The following is a 25585-nucleotide window of genomic DNA, read 5'->3' on the forward strand; positions in this document are numbered from 1 at the left end:
AGGCGGAAGGTCCAGAAGCGCCTCCATTGATACAGTGGGCGTTGATTTCATCGCCCCTGTTATGCTCAGACAAGCAAGTCTTTGCACCTTGCTGAGGCTGAGCATTGTTGTTTGTTGCATTACCTTAGGCCACCATACCAAGGATGCATATGTTACTGAAGGCCTCACCACTCCAGTGTACAGCCAGTGCACCATCTGTGGTCTAAGGCCCCAGATTTTTCCATGAAGGCGTCTGACTACCGCTAGTGTAGTCACCGCCCTCCTTGTGACATTTTCCAAATGTCGGTTCCAGGTCAGTTTGGTATCAAGCGTGATTCATCACTACTATTTAGTCAACATGTTAAATTTATGTCACTGATGTATTGATAATTTCGATTCCAAATATCTGGAGAACCATTACTCGTAGCGATTGTTTCCAAAAGACCTTTTTTGCGTAAAAAACGTCGCAAATCTATATTTTTTTACTCAATATTTTTATACAGGTACGGTCGAAAAGTGATTACTCTTCAAAACAGTTAAAACACATGTAGTTGGCGTCCCCTACAAATAGGAGTCATATTGACATCAAAATCAAGTTTCTCTTGTCAAAAAACCCCCAGACTTCAATTTTATCTAAATATTGACGTTACTTCAAAAATTATTTGGAAAAAAATCAAAATAAAAATGAAACTTCTACACCCTGTATCTCCGAAACTAAATATTTTAGGATATACATTTATACGAAGTTTTTTACTTATTTCTGTCTGCAGAATATGCTGCCGAAGTACAGTTTGGACCACCCCGTAGATTAAAATTTAAGATACTATTTTTTTAAGCGAGAAGATATATCATTTTATTCAGAATAAAAAATATTTTTAATCGGGAGAACTTATTGTAAAACAAAAGTGGGCCAAAAAAGCTCCGATATAGTTAGTTTAATTGTCTAGAAACTTCTAATGGGAGCTCAGCCTGGGATACCATGTATAATAAAGTTCGTCTATGCCGCAATAAAAGTCGTAAAGTAACTTTTTGAAAAATATGAGCTCAGAGTCGTAAATTTTATTATAAACTCATCTGATTCTCATTTTACACAAGACTAGACGCGGGAACGTTATTTTAACATTATTCTTCCAGACAATTACCTTTATAATAGAGAACGGAAAGTTTTTTTTATATTGCGGTATTGCAGTTTGTCAAAGAAAATTACGCTGCTATTTTGGTGTATTATTTTTTTTTCTTTGTCAGATATTTTTTATAACTACAAAAAAACTCAGTTAGTAGTAGTATACTGTTTTGTTAGCAGTAAGAATGATACTTTTGGTGGCAAGGCTGTACAGGGTGGGTCAAATTGGACGCTTTTAAAGAGTAACACCGTTTTCTATAGGAAATAGACGAAAATTAATATCGGTGTCTGGAGCTCAATTTTTATCAAAAACATGATGGTGAAAACCGCACGTCGATATCTGTTACCGTTTATGAATTACGAGGTGTTTTTCAAAAATGTGCATTTTTAACAAATCTCTGTAACTTTTTCGCTATGAAAAATTTTGAATTTTTATGAAAACATTTCCAAAGCACCTTTTTACGTAGAGTTTAATGGTTTAAGTATAATTTTTTTAAAATTAATAATTTAAGAATTATCAACAGAAAATTTCACACCTCTACTTTTCAACCAATAACATGCTTTAATGTTGACTAGTTACCATGGCAACTGAAAAAATTTCCGGAAATTTTTTCGAGGCGCCACGAAACTTTAGTGGAAATTTTTTGTAATTATTACTTTTCATCACAAAATTCAACAAACTGTTTCCATACACTTGATTTTGATTTTCGGGTGTTATCTGGTTTTATATTTTCAATTTCTTCTTTAATGACTTGTTGGTTTACTTTTCCAAATCGCGACATTTCGCTATACACTTCTTACTCTACGTACAGACGTTTTAAAACTAGTAATAGCTTAATGACAGAATCGCAAACAAAAATGACAAAACACATAATATTTTAGGAAAATTATCCCTCGTCTTCGACTCGGGATAATTTTCAAAATATTCGTGCCCTCAAAAAAATTTCCGAAAATAATTTAAGCTCTTGTGATATTATAAGTGAAAATTTGATTTTTTATATGACACCCCCCCCCCCCTCTCCCACAAGAATTTAAAATTACCTTTCCAAAAATATAACATAGGTACTTGATATTTTGCTCGATTCCTCTTAGAAATATAGAGTTTTTATAATTTCGCCCACTTTGAATAAGTAGGCTTGAAGTGCGCTGGCTGTAATGCAAAAAGATTGTAGCTGTGAGCAATAATTAAAACGAAAATAATATTTGCAATTTTAAAGCAATTTTTGAACATTTCTCGCGGAATTCTTTAACTCCATGGGGGTGAAAGATACCCTCGCATAAACGCTAAGAACTTTTAATGTTTGTCTAGTTTATACAGGCACTTTAACAATAATAACCTTTATTCTTTCGCAAAGATAAAAATCCATAGGCACTAAGTCTGGCGGCCTCGACGTCCAACGGATGGGATCTTGGTTAGCTAATCAATTATTCTTGAAATTGGCTGCAAAAGTTAGCTGATAACTTCACAGTTCTGAGGCGGTGCCTCGTCTTGCTGGAAAATATATTTTCGAGTTCCATTAGGGGCAGATGATCAATAAGGGGTCCAAAGCCTACTAGTTAAAAGTGGCGAACTTTTTAAAAATCTGTATTTCGAAGGGAATTATAAAGTGTGCTATATTTTTAGAAAGGTGACTTTAAGTTTTTTTTCATTTAATTAAAAATATACCGGGCGTCCCAAATAAAAAATCAATTTTTCTGTTGATAACTCTTAAATTATTAATTTTAATTTTTTTTTACTTAAACCATTAAATTCTCTTAAAAAGGTACTTTGGAAATGTTTTCATAAAAATAGAAAATTTTCTATGGTAAAAAAGTTACAGCGATTTGTTAAAAATGCACATTTTTGAAAAACACCCCGTAACTACGAAACGGTAATAGATATCGATGTGCGGTTTTCACCATCATGTTTTTGATAAAAATTGAGCTCCAGACACCGATATTAGTTTTCGTCCTTCACCCTGTACGTTTTACATTACAGGAGAGGCACAAAAAGTCATTTTTTACTCGAATAGAATTTGAAAAAATATTTAAAACACAAAGTAACAAGACTGATTAAATATATTTACCTTTGAGTGCTGATATTTGACTCAGGAACTGTCGGTTTTGGTTCCGGAGCTGTCGGTTCCCTACAATCAAGTACAAAATACTATATTAGACATAATAGAATCACAGAATTTTTTGTACTAATTTAAACGAAGTGAGAAATGAAGTGCACAGTGAAAATAGAAGAATGAATATATACAGGGTGGTCCAAACTTATTCTGCAGATAAAAATCAGTAAAAAAATTCGTATAAATGTATGTCCTAAAGTGCTTACCCATACAGCACATCAAATCATCATCTAATAATGTAATCACGATGTGTTTACATTATTAGATGTAGACACAGGGTGACACAATTCCCCCGATGTAAATGTGCTACGTTTACACATTGTAGTTCAACAAGTATGCACAAGGGTTAAACGTCCGCCTCACAATGTAGCCACAGTATAGCATTTACGTATACACAAAGTACGGGATACACAGTGTGCCGTAGGATAAACAGTGCTTGTGTATTACGTTTAAACTCTGTTTACACATTGCAGTTTTGACTACCGCGTGTATACGTATGTATTCTGCTTCGTATATACATCTTGTGCTAGATAAAACTACTTCTTATGAACGAATTTAGGAAATAATACAAGTTTTGATGCCTAACTTTTCGTTCTTTTTAAGAAATATTTATTCAATGATACCAATTATATCTTTTTAGAACGAAAATTAGGCAGGCAAAACTTGTATTTTCCAAAAGTATCTCGATCGTAAGTTCAAGAGAAGTAGCCTTAAAATTGTTCCATTTTTGTTATGTTTTGTTGGCAGTATTGTCATTTTTCTTCCATAAAATGTATTAAGTGATTAAACAATAAAATTCTTATATTTCTTTATATCGTGGAACGCAATAGCGCAAATAACACAATAATAATAATTATTTACACTGCAGAAACCAGAAGTAAGAAAACACTGTAAAAGAACAGAATTTGTGTCAAAATGTGTTAAAAATATAAGTACCTAGTATAACAACATACTAAAATGGTAAACACTGGTATATAGCCACGATTTGGTGGACCTCGTTTAGTTTGGTTTGGTTTTTTTTCTTCTCTTTTCCCTCCAAACATTTGGTTTGTTAGCATGCTCATTCATCGAGCACTCTGTTGGACTTTGTTGTATTTTATTTCCAGATTAACAATCTCACCCTTAAATTTTATATGAAACTGAATATTGAATATTAAACATATCTGTATGTTGATCCATCCATAACTTACCGAATATCAATCAGTGTATTCTTTGAAGTGTTTAAATCTATCTTTCTCTGGTCCATTTAAGATTTTTATTATTTCCAAATTAAAAAAAATTATATTGCAGAGCTAACCTTTTTATCATTATACGAGAATATTTGGAGTTTTCATTCATTTGAGTCAAAATTTGGTAAATTGGGTATCGGGTAACGGAAGAGTCGCTGCTATAATATTAATAATACTCTTAGGAAGGTGTAACAAGGTAATTAAAAACTTGTGCTTACCTTATAAAATCTCTTTTAAACTACACACAAACAGAACATTTATATAGAGCTTCCGAATGATAAAACAATAATGGCTGCTAACACATACCACTCCTAGAAAGGAGAAAGGAGAGAGGACACATAAGATACACTTGGTCGGTGTATCTACGCTGAGGCTATCCGCGCGTGCGCACACCTTCATTTCATGCTAGAATGTAGACACAACCAGTACACTATTACAAAATGTCTATATAGATATTTATATTATGTGTATACGTCACATTTTTACAAGGTGTGTACTATAGGCACAACTATGATACGAAGTATCACACATACATATGACTTATACATTGTATGTCTCATATACCGACGTCAGATTTCATCATTTTAATAATTATTTGTTACGTTACAAAAAACTCTTTAGAATCTTGAGTGTATATGGTATATAACTAGTAAACACTGTATCACACAATTCTATCAATATAAACCTGCGTGTATCTCATATGTATATGTTAGAACTAGACGAACACTTAGGTTCACTTTAACGTGTTTTGTTTCTCATGTGTCTCCCTTGTAGAAACGTAATTTCATTTGGACGTGCTGTATGGGTAGTTTCGGATATACAGAGTGTAGAAGTTATTTATAATTTATTTTTTAAAGTTTAAGGGTGCCCGGTGTCGTAGAGGTACAGGCTCTCGTCTACCAATTTCAAGGTAGTGGGTTCGAAAACAAAAATAAGTAATGTATTTCTGTTCAAAAATGCCAGGTTACTACTCTGAAAACCGACTATTATTGCGAGCGATATGCGAGCAAGTGATTAAACGGTTATCCTCTGTCCTATAAAAGGTTTCAGCATAAATCGTAAAATCGCCTGTATCGTCGCCCGCAGCGAGGACGGTACACTACACCCGATGTTAGTTGCGTGCCGAGTAATCCTCGAGGATCGACAAAAATACTCGAGACATACCGAGGATAAGAATACTGGGATGACCGAGTATTTTTCACTCGAGTGATCCCATCACTACTTCAAACCAGATAAAAAATATGTAGGTGGCGTCCTCTACAGGTAGGAATCATATTAACATCAAAATTAAATTTTATTATATCGAAAAACTCCTAGATATCAGTTTTCATCCAAATATTGACGTTACATCAGAAATTATTTGGAAAAAATCGAAATAAAAATAAAACTTCTACACCCTGTATTTCCGAAACTAAGCATTTTAGGACATACATTAATACGAACTTTTTTACCTATTTTTATCTGCCAAATATGCTGCCGAAGTTTCCGGAATACAGTTCGGACCACCCTGTATATCTTTTTATGCTGCACTTTTGCTTTTATTTACAGCTTATCAAAAATAATAATAATTAGGATACGTCAGTTTAACTCAGGTGTTTCGGTAGCGTATCTTATACGTTACTAAAACACATTTTTTACTTGGATGTTTCATGATGACGGTTACTCTAAAAAAAGATAAAATCGTACCTATCCTGAGCAGTACTAGGCCCGGCGGCTGAAGCCTCATCAGTATCCATCGTCATTCTCCACTAATAATTGTTTTTATTTACTTCACGAAATTAACTACATTATATATCACATTTATTTCATTTCGCGATTTAACTGTATGATATTAATTTTCAGAAAAAAAACGTCCAAACTCACTAAACAAAATTAATTGTACGAATTTATTTTTCCTGTTCTGAAATTTTCCCGAATTTTTCACACAAAATAGATCTTCTTTAAGGTTGTCCTGGTTTCCGCATCTTTCTGAAAAGAAAAACAGAGAAAAATTAGTATTTTCTTGGTGAAAGCTAACAACAGACTGCGTGAAAACTTTCATTAAACCTTTTGTAAGAATTCGTGCAAGCTTTTTTATTTTTTCTATTTTATTCTGAAGCCCGAAGAATGAAGTTTTCTGTAAAGTTTAAAGTAGTTCTAGGCTGAACCATGCACGATGATTAGGTCTGTACAAATTTGCTGTCTATTGTGTAGCTTGTAACTGAATATAATTGCAGAAAGTTTTGGGATAAGTTGGTGTAGGAATTTTATGCAGAGAAACACGACAACGATATGGTTTTCTTCGGTACTATGTCGTGTCGATCTTTTCTAAAGCCCCGTTGACACTCTTATTTGAACAAAATACACTTGGATGTTGCCATATAAGTATACAAAATGTAGGGATACTAATATACGAAGTTCCACGAATACGAACATTCCATGAATACGAACTTCCTCTAGCCATAACCTTTGTAGACTTTGAGAAGAGGCTTCTTTTATATAGAAACTCTCGCCAATATCATAAGCAAAAGTTAAGCGGACAGGAGAAAATTATATTATATTTTTTATTTATTATATGTTTTGCTAAAAACGATAATATTATTAATCTGTACATTTTGTACATTTGTTGCTTTAAAAACAATCTAAAATGTCAATATTCCATGGATATATTGATAAATGAGGTCTAAATTATAAGAAAATGCATTTTCTACGAAAACTTGAAGGGATAGGTAAAAAATGGTATAATACCATTTGATACACAATTTAATTGTGCATCTGATTCTCCTAAAATATACAGGGCATTCCATTTAAATTAAAGAAGTTATTGCCGTTTGAAGCTAATAATTATTTAAAATAAATTTTTAGACACTCTGTATAAGGTAGTATTATTTTTATTATTGCAACACAATAACTGATCAATAAATCAACTTCATTAAATATTTAGTATTAAAAACATTGATACCCTTGGAGAAATGAAGCTTTAAAATTTTTACTGAAATTTCAGAAAATTGAAAATATTTCAAAAACGGTAAGGTTTAAGTATAATAAACCTTAATCAAATTTACCTTTATTTTAATCGTGGAAACTAAAAATGTAATAATATACAGGGTGTTCCATTTAAAAAAATACAACTTTGATATTTTTTATTTATTTGGGACACTCTGTATCTTGTAAAAATATTTTTAAATTGTAGCTCTAATAGTCCTTCAACGAACCCCAAACTTACAATTTGTAAAAATCGCATCGTTTAGCTACAATACTCCGTGTCGTATGTGGTGAACAACCCTGTATAAAATATCCCCAGAGTTTCCAACTGGTAAATGAATACGACTGTATATCCCGAAACTGTTTACAGCAAATCTAGAAGAAATCTTCCGTCAAATGGACTAGACCAACAAAGAATTAATAACAGATGGAGAATATCTCAACCGTCTAAGATTCGCTAATATACGGGGTGTAAATTTTATAAAAATAGTGTGCCAAACAAAAACATTCTAGGTGTTTCGTCACTGCAAAAAAATCTACAAGAAAAGTTTACATGAAGAATTATCTGAATCTGTTGACGGAAGAACAGTAAGCAATTAGAGTCAGTTGGTATCAAAAAACTCTACACCGGCATCGGTTTAAAGCAGGAACTTCAAAAAATATCTACAATGTTGTCAGTGGTGATGAATCCTGGATTTACCCTTATGAACCCGAAAATAAACGTCAGTCGATTGTTTGAGTGTTCCGAGATGAACCAAAACCGGCTAAAGTTATCCGTTCTCGAAGTGTTTTTACTTACTCGCGAACGAGTATTTGGCAAAATATAAAAAAACTTCGTATGGTTTTACAAATTTAGTTTTATACCAAATATAAATTAAAGTTAGTATCGTAGCTCGAATGTAAACCAGCGAGACTCTCTGCGGGACTGAAAAATTCTACGGAAATATAGAGATATTTTCCAATTAAATCGGAGGGAGAAACAGCTTTATTAAACAGCGAAACGATGTTTGCGTTTCGTGATAAATTAATTAAGGCGCAACGCTACGGCTCTATTTCTACCCAAGTAAGAACTTGCAGAATTATAAAGGATTGTTATTTAAGAAGATTCTTAGATAATTTAATCTCCTATATTGTTAGCTTATTAAAAGTAAACTGACGTTATAACAAACATTTCTTGTTACATTTATTATAGTTAGCAATTACTAATATATTGACTCCAGTGGCGTAACGACAGACTCACGGGCCTGTGTGCAAAGACCAAACCAAACCGGGTCCCCCCATATTTTAGGATAGAAATAACATTATCAAATTAATTTTTATATAGTATTATTTATTACTGCAACATAGAATATAAGATATAAAATATCAAATAAATACAAAAATAAATAAAAACAAAACAAAAAACAACAACAAAACTAACTAAATTAAAATAATCAATGTAAATAGGAACATGGACATATTAAAATTCTTTTTTCCTTGCTTTAGCATGGGCGAAAGTTGACACAATATTATCAATGTCTATTATATGAGTAATAGTTTGGCCAGTATAATTTTTCATGCTCTTTTTAATGCTACAACTAGCTTAGTTCTATTTCTATTCGATGGTACAGAAATCCAGTGACAATACAGCAAAATCGCGATTACTCAATGGTCATATTTTATGAAACACCCTGTATAAGTTTATAAAAAATCTTAAAATATGTAAAACAACAAAATAAAATATACGTGTTTAAGAGTTTTTCCGAAAAACTCACCGGTTTTTAAATAAAAAATATTTTAATATTTGAGGGATAGTTTCACCCCCTTAGAATTCGAGTTTCGAAAAATCCCTTCTTATCGAACCTCTACACCCTAAAGTCAGTCTGTTTTCCAAAAATCAGCTTTTTACGTCAAGCGCTTTAAGCAGGATCGTGATTAATCAATGGCCAGATTTTTCGAAACACCCTGTATACATTTTTAAAAAATCTTAAAATATGTAAAAAACAAAACAAAATATACGTGTTTAAGCGTTTTTTCGGAAACTTGACTGTTTTTTAAATAAAAAATATTGTAATATTTGAGGGGTGGCTTCACCCTCTTGGAACTGGAATTTCGAAAAATCCCTTTTTATCGAACCTCTACACCCTAGAATCAACCTGTATGCCAAAATTGAACTTCTTACGTTGAGTGGTTTGAGCAGGATCGCGATTAATCAGTATGTCAGTCACTTAAGGATTTTATATATTAGTAAAGATAAAAATGGCATGTCTCGCTACGCAGTTCTTCGATTACAAACAGGTGCGAGATCTCATAAAAATAGATCCCTTACTATTTTTAAAGAAAAAAAAGGACTAACAATCCTACCCCGCCCATTAATTTCCCGTAGAATAAAGGGAATAATTCACGCGGATTCGGATTACGAGCGCGCGACAACTCGAACCGAGAATCGGAGTGGATTCGGGCCATCCCCCGCCCGCCTACTTGATCCAATTTAACATCACCGCGCGCTACAGGCTTACTACACGTTCCATATACGGATCGCGTAAGGTGCGGTTTCTTTGTACATTAATTGGACTGATTAAAGACGGGCGGGAATTTCAAATTAAAAGGACTCGGGAACCAAAACCGAGGGTGTATTAAGATTTAGCAAGTGTCACGCGAAGCTACTACATTAAAATAGAACGTACCCATACAGCACATCAAATCACATTTACGATGTGTATACATTATTAGATGCAGACACAGGGTGACACAATTACCCCGATGTAAATATGCTACGTTTACACATTGTAGTTCAACACGTATGCACAAAGGTTAAACGTCCGCCTCACAATGTAGCCACAGTATAGCATTTACGTATACACAAAGTAAGGAATACACAGTGTGCCGTAGGACACACAGTGCTTGTGTATGACGTTTAAACTCTGTTTACACATTGCAGTTGTGACTACCGCGTATATACGTATGTATTTTGCTTCGTATATACATCTTGTAAACTACTTCTTATGAACGATTGATGAATGAATAAAACTACTTCTTATGAACGAATTTAGGAAATAATACAAGTTTTGATGCCTAACTTTTCGTTCTTTTTAAGAATTATTTATTCAATGATCCCAATTATATCTTTTTAGAACGAAAATTAGGAAGGCAAAACTTTGTATTTTCCAAAAGAAAACACAGTAAAAGAACAGAATTTGTATCAAAATGTATTAAAAATATAAGTAGGTACCTAGTATAACAACATACTATAATGGTAAACACTGGTATATCGCCACGATTTGGTGGACCTCGTTTAGTCATTTTTTTCTCCTCTTTTCCCTCCAAGCAGTTGGTTTGTTAGCATACTCATTTCATCGAACACTCTGTTGGACTTCGTTGTATTTTATTTCCAGATTAACAATCTCACCCTTAAATTTTATATGAAACTGATTATTGAATATTAAACATATCTGTATATTGATCCATCAATAACTTACCGAATATCAGTGTAAGAAGTTCTTTAAAGTGTTTAAATTTTTGTTTCTCTGGTTCATTTAGATTTTTATTATTTCCAAATTAAAAAAAAATCATATTGCAGAGCTAACCTCTTTATCATTATACGAGAATATTTGGAGTTTTCATTCATTGGAGTCAAAATTTGGCAAATTAGGTATCGAGTAAGGGAAGAGTCGCTGCTATAATATTAATAATACTCTTAGGAAGGTGTAACAAGGTAATTAAACACTTGTGCTTACCTTAAAATCTCTTTTAAACTACACACAAACAGAACATGTATATAGATCTTCGGAATGATAAAACAATAATGGCTGCTAACACAAACCACTCCTAGAAAGGAGAAAGGAGAGAGGACACATAAGATACACTTGGTCGGTGTATCTACGCTGAGGCTATCCGCGCGTGCGCACACCTTCATTTCATGCTAGAATGTAGACACAACAGTACACTATTACAAAGTGTCTATATAGATATTTGTATTATGTGTATACGTCACATTTATACAAGGTGTGTACTATAGGCATAACTATGATACGAAGTATCACACATACATATGACTTAAACATTGTATGTCTCATATACCGACGTCAGATTTCATCATTTTAATAATTATTTGTTACATTACAAAAAACTCTTTAGAATCTTGAGTGCATACGGTATACAACTAGTAAACACTGTATCACACAATTCTATCAATATAAACCTGCGTGTATCTCATATGTATATGTTAGAACTAGATGAACACTTAGGTTCACTTTAACATATTTTGTTTCTCATGTGTCTCCCTTGTAGAAACGTAATTTCATTTGGACGTGCTGTATGGGTATGTAGGGTGTTACGAACTAAATAAAACTTTAGTTTTATTTAGTTCTTAAGTTTAGAGTCTTACGCTGTAATAATAATAATAATAAATAAGAGTATTACGCTGTACTTTCGGGTCGCTCTTAGGGGTCGGGTAAAGCGTGTGGCCGAAGGAAATATATATTCTATTTCAGAAATCTGCCTAGGGCTTAGCCCGATCCTGTCGTGTTAAGCCACACCCAAAATTCCAAACACACGTGCTTTGATTAAGGTTTGCAGAGCTTCAGCATTTGCCGTAAAATAGCGAGCAATTTGTTACAAAACCATATAAATTATATATCATCGTAATCACAAAACTTCAATCTATTTCCATCATTGTAACGGAATTTTAAATTATTTCTTTATTTTCGAGCAAATTTTAGTCCAAACATAAGGAATATTTTGTTGATATTTTTGGAAAGGTAATTTTAAATTATTTTCAATAAATTACAAATATACAGGCTGTCCCATATAAAAAATCAAATTTTCTATTGATAATTCTTAAATTATTAATTTAAAAAAAAATAAGTATATTTTTTTTAGCCATTAAATTCTACGTAAAAAGGTGCTTTGGAAATATTTTCATAAAATTACAACATTTTCCACAGCAAAAAAGTTACAGCGATTTGTTAAAAATGCATATTTTTGAAAAACACCCCGTAACTCCGAAACGGTAACAGATATCGATAATATGCGGTTTTCATCATGTTTTTGACAAAAATTGAGCTCCAGACACCGATATTAGTTTTTGTCTATCTCCTCTAGAAAAGGGTGTTTCCATTTAAAAGCGTCGAATTTGACCCACCCTGTACATTTTAAAATAAAATGACCACGCTATTGTTTTTAACATTTTCATTGTTAAAAACAGACTCGAAAGTAATACGTGCCGTACTTTATAAACTAAAACTAAAGTTTCCGCCCTAATCAGGCGTTGCATAGAGCAAAAAGCGAGCGACTTTGACAAATAAAAGTGGCTAGTTACGTCGCCATGTCTCACGTTTCAGATGTGGTACGTGATAATTCCCCTCGGCTACCGCCAAACAACTTCGGAATATTAGCCAAGTTCGCAACGCTGCTGGAACTTCCACACAATTTCCTGTTTAATACAAGTGTCTGTCACAGGAGAGCAATATAGGACGGCGAGACTCTGTTAGATTGATTCTCGCTTGTTCTGTAACAAACCGAATTGCACGGACTGTTCTAGATGATCACTGTTATATAGTTAGTTTATTACTTACATTGACGTTTTTTATTTCTTATTCTTATTGTCATGATATTTTGCCAGTTTTTAGATCTTTAATTTTTTTTTTTTTTAGAATGAGTGGGAGGGGGGTTAATCACTTCGACCTTACAGATCCATTGTGTCCCCCTTTCTTGAATCATAACTCATCATACAGTCCCAGGGCTTTGACAAAAGCCAGTATCTGGGACGGTTTTATAGAGGGTAGTTCTCCATCTCCAATATCAGTCGTACCAAAATTCATGGCACGAATGGTTGTCGTCTCGGCGCACTCAGTGATGAGGTGTACTGGTGTTTCACCATCTTCCCCACAGAATCTGCATTCGCCGTTTCTTCTTAGTTTCAATCTACTGAGGTGTTCATTGAGGAGACAGTGTCCTGTTAAAACCCCGTGACAATCCGAAGATTGTTCTTACTCAGACCCAGGAAGATCTGTGATTTTTCTTGATCATAAGCCCTCAGAAACTTCTTCGAGTGTCTTAGACCATTGCAAGATTTCCATTCCAGGTTGCGGATGGAATCTTCCAAGTTCTTGAGTTCCGCCTTGAGTTGGTTACCACTTGGAAAGCAGAACGGTTCTGGTCCAGTTAGTGGAGTGTTCGCTCCTTTCCTAGCTAGATTATTTGCTTTTTCATTGCCTTCTATCCCTTGGTGAGCAGGCACCCAGTTAGGAGGACTTTGTTTTCTTTGCCTAATTTATTCAGCTTCTCTATGCATTCTTTGACCAATTTCGAATGGATTGATACTGAGTTGATCGCTTTTAACGCTGCTTGACTATCAGACAAGGTGGCTATTTCTTGTTTCCGATAGTTCCTATCTAAGATAAGTTGTATGCATCTTTCGATAGCGTAGATTTCTGCCTGTAGGATACTAGGGTAAGTGCCGATTGGTTCGGAGTATTTAGCTCTCGGCCCAAACACTCCGATCCCTGTTCCCGTATTGGTTTTGGAAGCATCAGTATACCAAGTTATGGTATGGTCTTTTAACTGCTGGGCAAGCGTTTCGCTCTTCCAATCCTTTTTATTGCTCAATACTACATGGAGATGTTTCTCAAAGTTGTACGTTCTTAGCATATCGTCCACTGGGAGTTGCAGGAGTGGTATTTCCTTTATGAGGGTGTTCCAAGCCCCTGATCTGACAATTCTCCCAGTACTAATTCCGTTAGTGACCATTCTAATCAATGTCGCATTGGCATATCTACCAATGACAATGTGCAGTGGTGTTAGATCTAGAATGACCTCCATTGCTGCTGTTGGACAGGTTCTCATGGCTCCTGTGATGCAAACGCATGTTAGTCTCTGGACTTTGCATAGGTTTAGCCTTGCCGTCCGTTGCTCTAGTTTTGTGTACCAGGCAACTGCTCCATAAGTAATCATGGGTCTTACTATCATGGTATACATCCAGCGCAAAATGTTAGGGAAGCAGCCCCATCTATTTCCGGCCAGTCTTCTGCATATCATGAGAGCCTTTATGGCTTTGCTGGTAGTGTTCTTAATATGCCTGTTCCACAGGAGTTTACTGTCCAGGGTTATTCCCAGGTATTTAACTTCCTGTGTTGGCAGTATTTCCTTTCCATCTAGTTGGATTCTTTTCAAGTTTTTCAGACTTCGCCTTCTGGTGAATGGCACTATCGCGGTTTTGTCTGAGTTGATACTCAGCCCGACAGTCCTACACCATAGATCTTTAATAGGACAAGTGCTGTAAAAACGAAACATTTTTTGTAGCTACGAAACTAAGCATTTTAGGACATACATTTATACGAACTCTTTTACTTATTTTTATCTGCAGAATATGCTACGGAAGTTTCCTGAATACAATTCGGTCCACTCTGTACAGGGTGGCGCCTCTCATATGCCTCTAATACTCATCTCTTGTATTAAACAGGAAGCTCCAAGGAGAACGGTAGTTTATATCAAAATGAAATTTTGGCAGCATATGTAAGTTAACTGAAAGCATTTTATAAAAATATATAAAATTATACAGGGTGTCACCCAAATAAGTTACACATCAAAGTTGTGTTTTTTCTAATGGAACACCCTATATATTAATAGATTTTAGGATTCTAGGAAAGAAATAAAGGTGAGTTTTATTAAAGAAGCAAATACCTAAAATCTAAGGATTTTGACATATTTCACATTTTGTGAAAATGAAGAGTAAATTTTAAATTTAACAGCTACCTAAATTTCAGTTGACTTTGTATAGCCTGATAATTAATTACAGTAACCATTGTATGTTAAACCAAATTGAAATTTGACCCGAAAAGTTATACAGGATGAGACAAAATTAATATAGAACATTAGTCACTTTTAAAAGCAAGTTACTCCTTTATTTTAAATGGAATACCCAGTATATTATTCCGGTGTTCAATGGGGAATTTATATATCTTCAAAATATTATTAGGTTCCCTACCTCTCAGACAAAGATTTTCCTAGATATTTTAATTTTTATGATTTTGTTTCGGCAGATCTTTATTATTTGAAAAAATCTAGGGTGGCTGTGATATAACTTTTGTTAATTTAACAAAAATTAAAGATCGTAGAGTAAAATACTCAACGGTAATAAAAAGATACGCATTTAAAATATATTTTAATTATTACACAATTAAAACTAGATATAAACCTATAATTATGTGACAAAAATTAGCCAAATGACATCAAATGCTCAAAATGCTTCCTTTCCTGTTAACTGCATAAAATGAGTGTCTTTTCAAAAGGATCTCTTTTCATTTTAAAAAGGATATGTGGAGTTCTACCTCGAAAAGCAGCTACAATAACTTCTCTCATGTTGTCTACAATAGTTAGTCGAATTTTTTAAACACTCTCTGTTTAATCAGGAGTATTTAAGTATTCTATTTAATAGAATCATATAAATTCTCTCTGATATAGGATAAGTTTGCATTTTCGGCAAATTTCTGAGAAATTTTTTTGCTTTAACTGACACAAAATGATAACTAGTTGTTTTAAAGTTGGACTAATTAGACAGCTATGTTAAAGTAACGTCAGACATATTACAGCCACCTAGATTCTATCAAATAATAAAGATCTACTCAGATCAAATCATGTAAATGAAAAAATCTTTGTTTGAGGGGTAGGCAACCTTAATAGTATTTTGAAGAGACATGAATTCTCCATTGAATATCGGAATAATATACTGGGTGTTCCATTTAAAATAAAAGAGTAACATGCTTTTAAAGGTGACCAATGTTCAAAATTAATTTTGTCTCACCCTGTATAACTTTTTGGATCATGTTTTAATTTGATTTAAAGTACAATAGTTAATTTAACTATATATTAGGCTATACCGGGTAAATTCCAATTTACGTACCTAGCTTTTATTGTAATTTAAAAATTGTTCCTTATTTCTAGAAAATGTTAAATATGTCAAAAACCTTACATTTTAGTCATATACTTCTCTTATAAAACACACCTTTATTTTTCTCTCAGAAGCAATTAATATATAGGGTGTTCCATTACAAAAAACACAATTTTGATATGTAACTGTTTTAGGGGACACCCTGTAGAACTCTCTATATTTATAAAAATGCTCTGAATTAACCTACATACGCTCACAAAATTTAATTTCAATACAAACTGTCGTTCTCCTTGGCGCCACCCTGCATATACACACACCGGAAAAGTCTAGGGATATTACAATTTCATCCAGCCATCGTCAGTAATTTTATTTTTTGCATTTCTGATATAATAAAATTAAAATAAACAAATAGTTTACACGTATTGGAAATATTGGAAATATTGGACGTATTGGAAATAAAAATGCGAAATTACCGAATTTTTCAAATTTACCTTGATTTTTATTGAACTCAAAAAAATACACACATTTTTTTTATTCTAAACTGTGAATTAAAAAAAAAAGATAAAACCATTTTTACTTAATAAAGGGTATGGCCTCCTCTACTGTTCATTACAGCCCTACATCGTCTCTCCATGCTCCTGATCAGGTCGTCGATCTCTTCTTGAGGTACAGCCTGCCACGCTGCATTCACGGCCCGAACCAGATCCCTACGAGTTTCACGAGGCATACCCATTCTCAAATTTATTCTTTGGACCGCGTCCCATACGTGCTCGATGGGGTTGAGGTGAGGAGACTGTGCCGGCCAGGGTAAGATCACAGATAACATATAATCACATATAATCACAGATAACATATAATACAGATAACACATAATAGATTATGTGTTATCTGTGGTAAGATGTTTAATTGATGAGCATTTATAAACTCACTTACCACTCTGGCTGTATGAGGCCGTGCATTGTCATGCATGAGAATGAAGTTTCTCCCAAAATCATTGGCATATGGTAACACACAGACAGGTGCTCAAGAATTAAATCACGATATGTGATTCCTGTTAGAAACCTTTCAAGAAAAACGAGATCGGTTTTTCGGCCTAATTGGACTCCTCCCCAGACCATAACTGTTCCACCTTGATAAGGGTGCACTTCCTGAACATGATCTAACCGAATAAGATTTTCTGGTTCTCTCCATACCCTAAGCCTTCTCGAATCCGGATGAATTCCAAAGCGTGACTCATCCGTGAAGAGAAAACTGGCCCATTGTTCATTCGACCATTGAACATGATCTTGAGCCCACAAATATCGTACCTCTCGATTTCTCTCGTTAAGGGTTGAGCTCTCCAGGGGCGTCTGCTTCTTAAGTTGACCTCTCTAAATCTATTGCGAACAGTGTCAGGACTAACGGTTACATTATGTGTATCCTGGAGAATTAAACTAAGCTCTGGTGCTGTAAGAGTCGGTCGGCGTCGAGCATTTAATTGTAAAAAATGATCTTGCTGAGGGGTTGTAATGCGATGTCGCCCTGTGTGCCTTTCAGCAACATCACCACTTTCACGGTAGCGTTACACTTAATATTAATCGCGATATTACACTTTGCGTTGTATTTAATGCTGTAGCTACGTCGATTTGGCGCATTCCAGCTTCGAGCATACCCATGGCCCTTAGCATTTCGTCTCTGTTAAGATGTCTACGCTCCATAACTCTGTTTAATACTAAACAGAGTTATTTGAATGAATTCTGGCCAGTTATCATAAAAACATAGCCAGAACAGGTTAAAATCGAACAATTGATGCTAGGTGCTTTTTATACATTTGACAAAAAATGCACAAACACTTCTGCAAATATCCCAAATTTAGAAATAACTAGTGTGACTACTTCGTTTCAAGCGAAGTAGAAAGAATCGGCCTACAAATATGTGGTTGTTTATTCAAAACATTTATTTTTAACTTTAATAAAAGGATATCCCTAGATTTTTCCGGTGTGTGTAGATCGGATTTTGTAGTGTGTTGCGAGATTTGTATTTTTACATTTTACCTTAGTCACCCTGTATTTGAAACTATGATTAATAGCAGGCTACTTCTACCTGATTAAATGAAGCAAATAATTGCTGACATAAATTTGAATAACTCGTGTATCAGATAAATTAATGTGCAGTATTTGGCTGATACGCAGCGATCTATGCGGAATCAGCTTGTTAATCTTGTTTCCCAATTAACGGATCTAATATGCAACGCACACATAAATTCTCAAACTTATGTAGGTCAGATAGACATAGATACACCTACGTTTATGTTTCGAAATTATACGCTTGCTCGTATATCTTAGTTTTCATCTTGTTGATAGATATACTAAAAAGAATAGTGAAATTCTTTTGTTGTATAAGTGAACTAACGTGTACCCGCGACTTCGTTCGCGTCGAATTAATCATTTGTGATGGTGATGATAAAGCAAAGCAAGAATTTCCATTAACATACAAACTGGATAAAATTTTCTCACATTTATGTCAGCATGAGAAAAAACAATATGGCGATATTATTATATAATAAATAATATTTTCTTGCCTTTAGCTGTGTATTTTTTCTAATTTCGAAAAATCGAAAGTAGAGAAAAAAAATAATAAAAAGTAAAAAGAAAATTGTTTTGCTTGTTGTAAAGGGGGGAACCAAGCTCCACTCCCACTACCGGTTTCTGGGCCTACCCTTCATCAGGTGGGCTGCCCAGGGGCTGGTTCTCACCGATACGGCAAGCAAAACTTCTTCTATATCAACAGACGATGTCGTAAAGTGTCGGTGAGATATTAGTGCATCTCCCGTCAAAAGATGGTAAAGAGCGTTTTTCGGCCCGCTCAAATATATATGAAATGAACGAAATTCTTACAGCTTTAGTGTATATTAATAAATAATATTTTCTTGCCTTTAGCTGTGTATTTTTTCTAATTTCGAAAAATTGAAAGTAGAGAAAAAAAATAATAAAAAGTAAAAAGGAAATTGTTTTGCTTGTCGTAAAGGGGGGAACCAAGCTCCACTCCCACAACCGGTTTCTGGGCCTACCCTTCATCAGGTGGGCTGCCCAGGGGCTGGTGAATTTCGTTCATTTCATATTATTATATATTGAGGGGTAGTTTCATCTCGTTGGAATTTGACTTTCGAAAAATCCGTTTGCCAAAAATAAGCTTTTTACGTCAAGCAGTTTAAGCGGAATCGTGGTTAATCAATTACCCAACTTTTTGGAACACCCTGTATGATTTTCTAAAAAAATTCAAAATATGTAAAAAATAAAATTAATTATGCGTGTCCAAGCGTTTTCCCGTAAGCCTAACCGTTTTTTAAATAACAAATATTGTAATATTTGTGGGGCGTTTTCACCCTTTTGTAATTTGAGATTCGAGAAACCCCTCCTTGTTGAACCTCTACACCCCACAGTCAATCCGTTTGCCAAAAATCAGCTTTAAACGTCAAGCAGTTTAAGCAGAATCGTGATTACTTAATGGTCATATTTTATGAAACACCCTGTATAAATTTTTAAAAAATCTTAAAATATATAATACAATAAAATAAAATATAGGTATGTGTTTAAGTGTTTTTTTCGAAAAACTCACCGGTTTTTAAATAAAAAATATTCTAATATTTGATGGGTGGTTTCACCCTTGTTTCACCCCCTTAGAATTCGAGTTTCGAAAAATCCCTTCTTATCGAACCTCTACACCCTAAAATGAATCCGTTTTCAAAAAATCAGTTTTTACGCCAAGCGCTTTAAGCAGGATCGTGATTAATCAATGACCAGATTTTTCGAAACACCCTATATATATTTTTAAAAAACCTTAAAATATGTAAAAAACAAAATAAAATATACGTGTTTAAGCGGTTTTTCGAAAACTTGACCTTTTTTTAAATAAAAAATATTGGAGGGGTGGTTTCACCCCCTTGGAACTGGAACTTCGAAAAATCCCTTCTTATCGAACCTCTACACCCCAGAATCAACATGTGTGCCAAAATTGAGCTTCTTACGTTAGGTGGTTTGAGCAGGATCGTGATTAATCAGTATGTCAGTCACTTAAGGATTTTATATATTAGTATAGATGATTCAGATATAACATTTCAGCTGATTTTTTTACATGTCAGCATAGTTTTACTGTAAACCAGTCTCAAATACTGGCTTTTGTCAAAGCCCTGAGACTGTATGATGAGCTATAACTCAAGATAGGGGAACACAATAGATCTATAAGGTCGCGGTGACTAACTCAAACCAAATATAATCACAAAATGTGTTTCAAATTCTATTACAACCTTAAATTCAATTTTCCTATACGAAATTCGAAATGTACCACATAAATTTTATATTTCTACGCAGAGGGTAGTGTGTCTATAAATATTTTATCCTCCCCAGTTCTTTATCTCACTCCGCACCTCTTTTAAGAGATGTCTCTTGGCAAGACATATTTATTTCGATACAACCCACACTCTCCTAGACGTTTTGAGAAAAAAGATGCCAGCCAATTTCTGGTTCTTAAATAAAAAACAAGTAAGTGCCTCCTTTTGTGGACAAAGAGTTTCGTGTTTTCGGCTTTTAAGTTCTCTTTGTTATGTAAACCAGCAGTAATCGATTCTGAAATTCGCCTGTCTGTCTTTTGATTTATGAGCTACTTTGTTTTTGATTGAATATATAAACGATATCAAAGTCACTATCTTCGATGAATATGTAGCATTTTAGTATAATAGTTTGGTATTGACCTCATTTTAATTTAGCCCAAGCAAATGTATGTATATTATTATTAAATGTATGGCAATCGCTTCTTTGATTTTAAAGAACATAACATAAATAAACATAGCGTACGTAAAAATTAAAAATAATCATACAGAAAGTTTGGGGCTTTTTGGTTTTACCTTATTCAGTAATTGTTATCTGGTAGTAATTGTTAATTTTGAAGTTTAACTTTTTACATTATTTACTATTAATGTTGCAAGTACATAAAAATACTGTTAATACACGGAAGTGTGTTTGAATAATCAATATTATTTTAATATTTGTGGTCTTGTATAATATTAACATATTCACTACCGCTGGCGTACGCTGACTGTGCCGCTGCCGCTGCGAGAAAACAAAATAATTTTGAATTTTGACCGTTGGAATGCCTTTGTTCGGCGATTTCTACATCGCCTACTATCAGAGTCGATGCACGACGTACGGCAGTCTTCTGTCTCTGTCTAACTCATCGTGCGGTAGCGACGCGACGTAAGTCGGAGTTGTATCATATTAAGGCGGGGCTTAGGCGAAATCTCCGGTTGCCTTCGCATGAAGTCGTGGAGGCTCGGTAGGCTTAGATGTTACGGGGATATTTCATATGATTCATTATACGTAGCATTTAGAACTGGCTTGGGAATAGCAGCAGTATTTTAACACCCATATTTTGGGAGAAGAAGTTTTTGATAGAAAATTTTGGCAGAAGTTTTTCGGAGGAGTATTTGAGAAGTACAAGAAGTAGAGCAGTTTTGAAACAGTTTTTTAATGTTTCTGTGAAGCTTCCCTGTTGGATGGTGGTACGAATTTTTGAAACTTTTCTGATGGTTTGGAGATATCAAGTTCTAGTGACCTAATTGACAACACCTTCAAAGCAAAAGATAAGTACTCAGTTGTATCTTGTTTTTGAATCTTTTTTGCTCTTTGTTCTGTTTTGCCTTTTTACTGAGACTTTTTTAATGAAACTCAAATACAAAGATTACGGTTGGTAATTTAGTTAATAATATAACGGGTGCGTCTCAAAAGTGGCCCACCCCTATAACTTTTTTATGTTTAAAATTATAAATTATTGTTGTTCTTGTGCTCCTTTTACGTTTATATTATTGTTTTGATTGAAAATGGCTCAGCAAGCTGCAGGTATGTATTCTACAAAAACATATTATTTATTTTGATATTCTCTATACTAACGATTTTTTTGCAACTAAAAGTTAGGCGTTCAGAAAATTTCATTAAATTTGTGACATTTTTATTATACTTAGAGATTTAGTTGCGCGTTTCGAAGAATTCAGCATGTTGTCTATACAGGCCCGGCAATGGATCTCTAGGCATAGGAATTACATGCATTGGAATGAAACGCCTATAAAAAGTCTATGCTTAAACAGAGATGGACAACAACTTCTCCGTTTCCACTTCCACTACGACTGTCTACTTAGACAAACTCCAATAAGATAACAAATTTTGGAAATTCCGCCACCTCCCATCCACTCATGATGCCCATCTCCCTGCCCTTTATTTATCGCCATTATTTTATTTCCCTTCCCGCGCCTCCGCACCTCGCTATTCTGACTCCCGTCAGTTCATCACAGAGTTGCCAGGTCTACCGGTTTCGTCTGTAAGCTACCGATCTACCGATTTAAAGAAAAATCTAACGATATATTCAACTGCGTCTTTAGTTTTTACAATAGAAGCACTTATAAAAAGCTGACTTATTTGACTAAAAATTAAGCGACTGCCGTGTTGGAATCTGTATAATTTGACTTTATTATTGTTTCATTAAATTTTATTTAGTAATAACACACATACAGGTCATCGTTCTGTCTAGTTGCAGAGTTACAGAGATATTCCTAAAAATCCTTATTACTCCTTATTACTCCTTATTAGGCGCGGTATTGGCGACATGCCCGAAGAAGTTGATATCTTTTGAAAAGATTTTATTTCATTCATCTACTAAAGTTGAACCCATATTTTCCCCAAAAAATGTAAACAAAAAACAAAATTTAAGTTAAGAAACAACCTAAATTCGGACAAATATTTTAGTGATTTTCCTGTCAAAAAAATATATTAATATGAAAAAAGAGCTGAGAGTTGCTACAGCTTTCCCATTGAAATGAAATTAATTTTAGATATCACACTGGTCAAAATTTGTACAAAGGTAAAAAGTGACTGCTACACTAATTTGTGACTGCTATCCCTACTTATAGTTTTATATGTTTTTATTAATATATTAATATATTATTTAATTCAATATTTTTTTTTAATATCAAATAATATATCTAGCTATTTCTAATTCTTGTTATATTTATTATATTTGTATTTTATTTGAGTGATCTATTATTATGACACATAGGAATGCTAATTTTGTTCTCGTATGGAATTATAATCTAACAAACCCGGCAACCCTGTTCGGCTACTTCTTATAAAGTTTTTTGGCCTAATTCCTTTGTCACCGCCGCCGACCGACGGTGTCGGGGCGACTGCTAGGAAGATCGTACGGTATTGCCATTTCATAGAATTGCACTTGCTATTTTAGAAATGATTTCAAAGTTTTACATGTTACTTTTCGTTTTAGAAAGAAGTTATGTGCCTAGAGAAAACATTCTTAAAATTGTTTCGTACTTTATTCAATATTTCATTAAGCAGGCAAGATAAGGGATTAGAAGATTTAGGATTTTGACAAGCCAACATAATTTCGATTTAATTGAATGGCAACACTGTCCGTCCTGTTTCTATTTTTTCGATTCTGTTCTATTAGTAGGCGGTAGCCCCCACACAAGCGTCTTAAGACCCGCCCGGCGCCCCTCCTCGCAGGGGCTCTATCGTCGTATCACTTCTATGATCACTTCCCCTATACAATGGTAGGGAAAAGACACTTTATCCGTCTCTGTTGCACTGCAGTGTATTTTGCAGCCTTACCATCTTTTTTTATCGCATTGAAAACCTCCTATTGCTAATATTCCTTTGCCGGCAGTGTATACGTTTTACTTAGTAAACATTGGGCTTTCATACAGTAAAATAAAATACCGCGACTTTTTGCGACTTTGCTGATAAAATGAGAAAAACATTCTTGGTTTCCTCTAATTTGCCAATCAGTGATATACTAATGCGAGGTGTAAACTGCGATGGCATTGTTGTGTATAAAGCGATCGCATTAGAGCCATTAGCAGTATAGCACAATTTGACATTAGTAGCGACTTTAGTGGTATGGGCATTGCTCGCGGATCAGTCGTAGCATTAGTAGTATTAGTTGCGATATTACTACTGGCATTAGTGGCATTGACCGTGGAAACACTGGAACAGTGATTTTTCTTTCTTTTTTTTAGAATCGACGAATTATCCTTTATTTTGTTCATATTATTTCCTCTTTAATTGAAAATAGCAATAATTTATATAAGGTCTACATAAAAAAAATTCGATCAACTATCGGTGTCAAATACCCCACTGTGGGCCAGGACAAGACACTAAAAACATTAGACGATCAAATCTATTTTTCCAAGCTCCTTGATTAAAAACTAGTGTTTTTAACACAGCCATGGGATTCTAGATTGAAATTTAAAATACAATTTGTTTTTGAGAGACTATGTCAAAAATTGACATATGATATGTCATTTGATTCAGAGTCTCATTTTCTATCGAATAAAGTAAAAACAAAATACGAATGGTGCCATTTAAAAATCAAAAGTTGTAGTCATTTCCGGTGAAACCGGAAGTGACCGAAAACAATTGAATACCTCAATCAATCCCAATTTATGTCATATACTAATATACCAAATCTCGTTGTTTTATCTGAAAAAAATTAAAAGTTATAGGGGTGAGCCACTTTTGAGACGCACCCGGTATAATTTAAGTTAAAATAGTAAGAAAAAAATAATTTAAAATTTGTAATTTTCCTAATAAAAACTTTTGTTTTACTAATATTCATTTTCAACCTGCACAAATTTAGTTATTAATAAATGTACCTAGTTTTTCCTTAAATTTTGTTGTTTTAATATGAGATATATCATTACAGAACATCTCGAGCCTATATAAATTTTCTTAATTTTTTAAATATCACATTAACTTGGCTTCAAGTGGGTGCCCAACAAAATACAAAAAATCTTTTAATATATTTTTTTCTTACTATTTAAAAAAAATGCCGCAGTAATATACTTAAAGCAAGTGACATTATTGTGACTTGTAAATCTTGACGTTACAAACCTGCTCAATGCAGAAACCAAATCATCCGATTTTTTCAATGAAAATCTTCAATTTCAACGTCAAAATCTCACTCAATAACAATCTAGTCAGTCACTTTAATTGTTTACAGTCGATCGATAACGAAAAAACACAAAATTTCCTTCTCTGGCCAGAAGAAAACTTTAGTTCGCGTCCGCGTCTCGTGGAAATTTCCCGGCGAATTTCCCGCTAGTCCGTGCGAGGGAGCGCCACGATTGAGACTGAGCGTGGAAAATGCGGCCCGATGCAACCTGTAAGCGTCGGCGGGCTCGCGTCGCGACGCCTCTGCCAGACAAATTGCCGAAAAACGACGGCCTTACGCTCTGAGGGCGCTCGCAAAAATTCGCCTAATGGTGGGTTAA

At 34.2% G+C, this 25585-nt stretch overlaps 1 protein-coding gene across 1 annotated transcript in view; it reads right to left on the reverse strand.

The window, feature by feature from the left end:
• Window positions 1-25446, reverse strand: part of LOC115888735 (arrestin homolog) — a 355674-nt gene extending 330228 nt beyond the window's left edge. The window contains exons 1-3 of the mRNA XM_030908556.1: window positions 25206-25446; window positions 6129-6410; window positions 3169-3228 (exon numbers count right to left, since the gene is read on the reverse strand). Of these exons, the coding sequence (XP_030764416.1) occupies window positions 3169-3228; window positions 6129-6184 (116 nt within the window). The 5' untranslated portion in view covers window positions 6185-6410; window positions 25206-25446. The remainder of the gene's footprint in view (window positions 1-3168; window positions 3229-6128; window positions 6411-25205) is intronic.
• Window positions 25447-25585: the final 139 nt, after the last annotated feature.

Source organism: Sitophilus oryzae, unplaced genomic scaffold (assembly GCF_002938485.1).
Source record: "Sitophilus oryzae breed Bouriz unplaced genomic scaffold, Soryzae_2.0 scaffold_808_pilon_pilon, whole genome shotgun sequence".
Lineage (NCBI taxonomy): Eukaryota > Metazoa > Arthropoda > Insecta > Coleoptera > Curculionidae > Sitophilus > Sitophilus oryzae.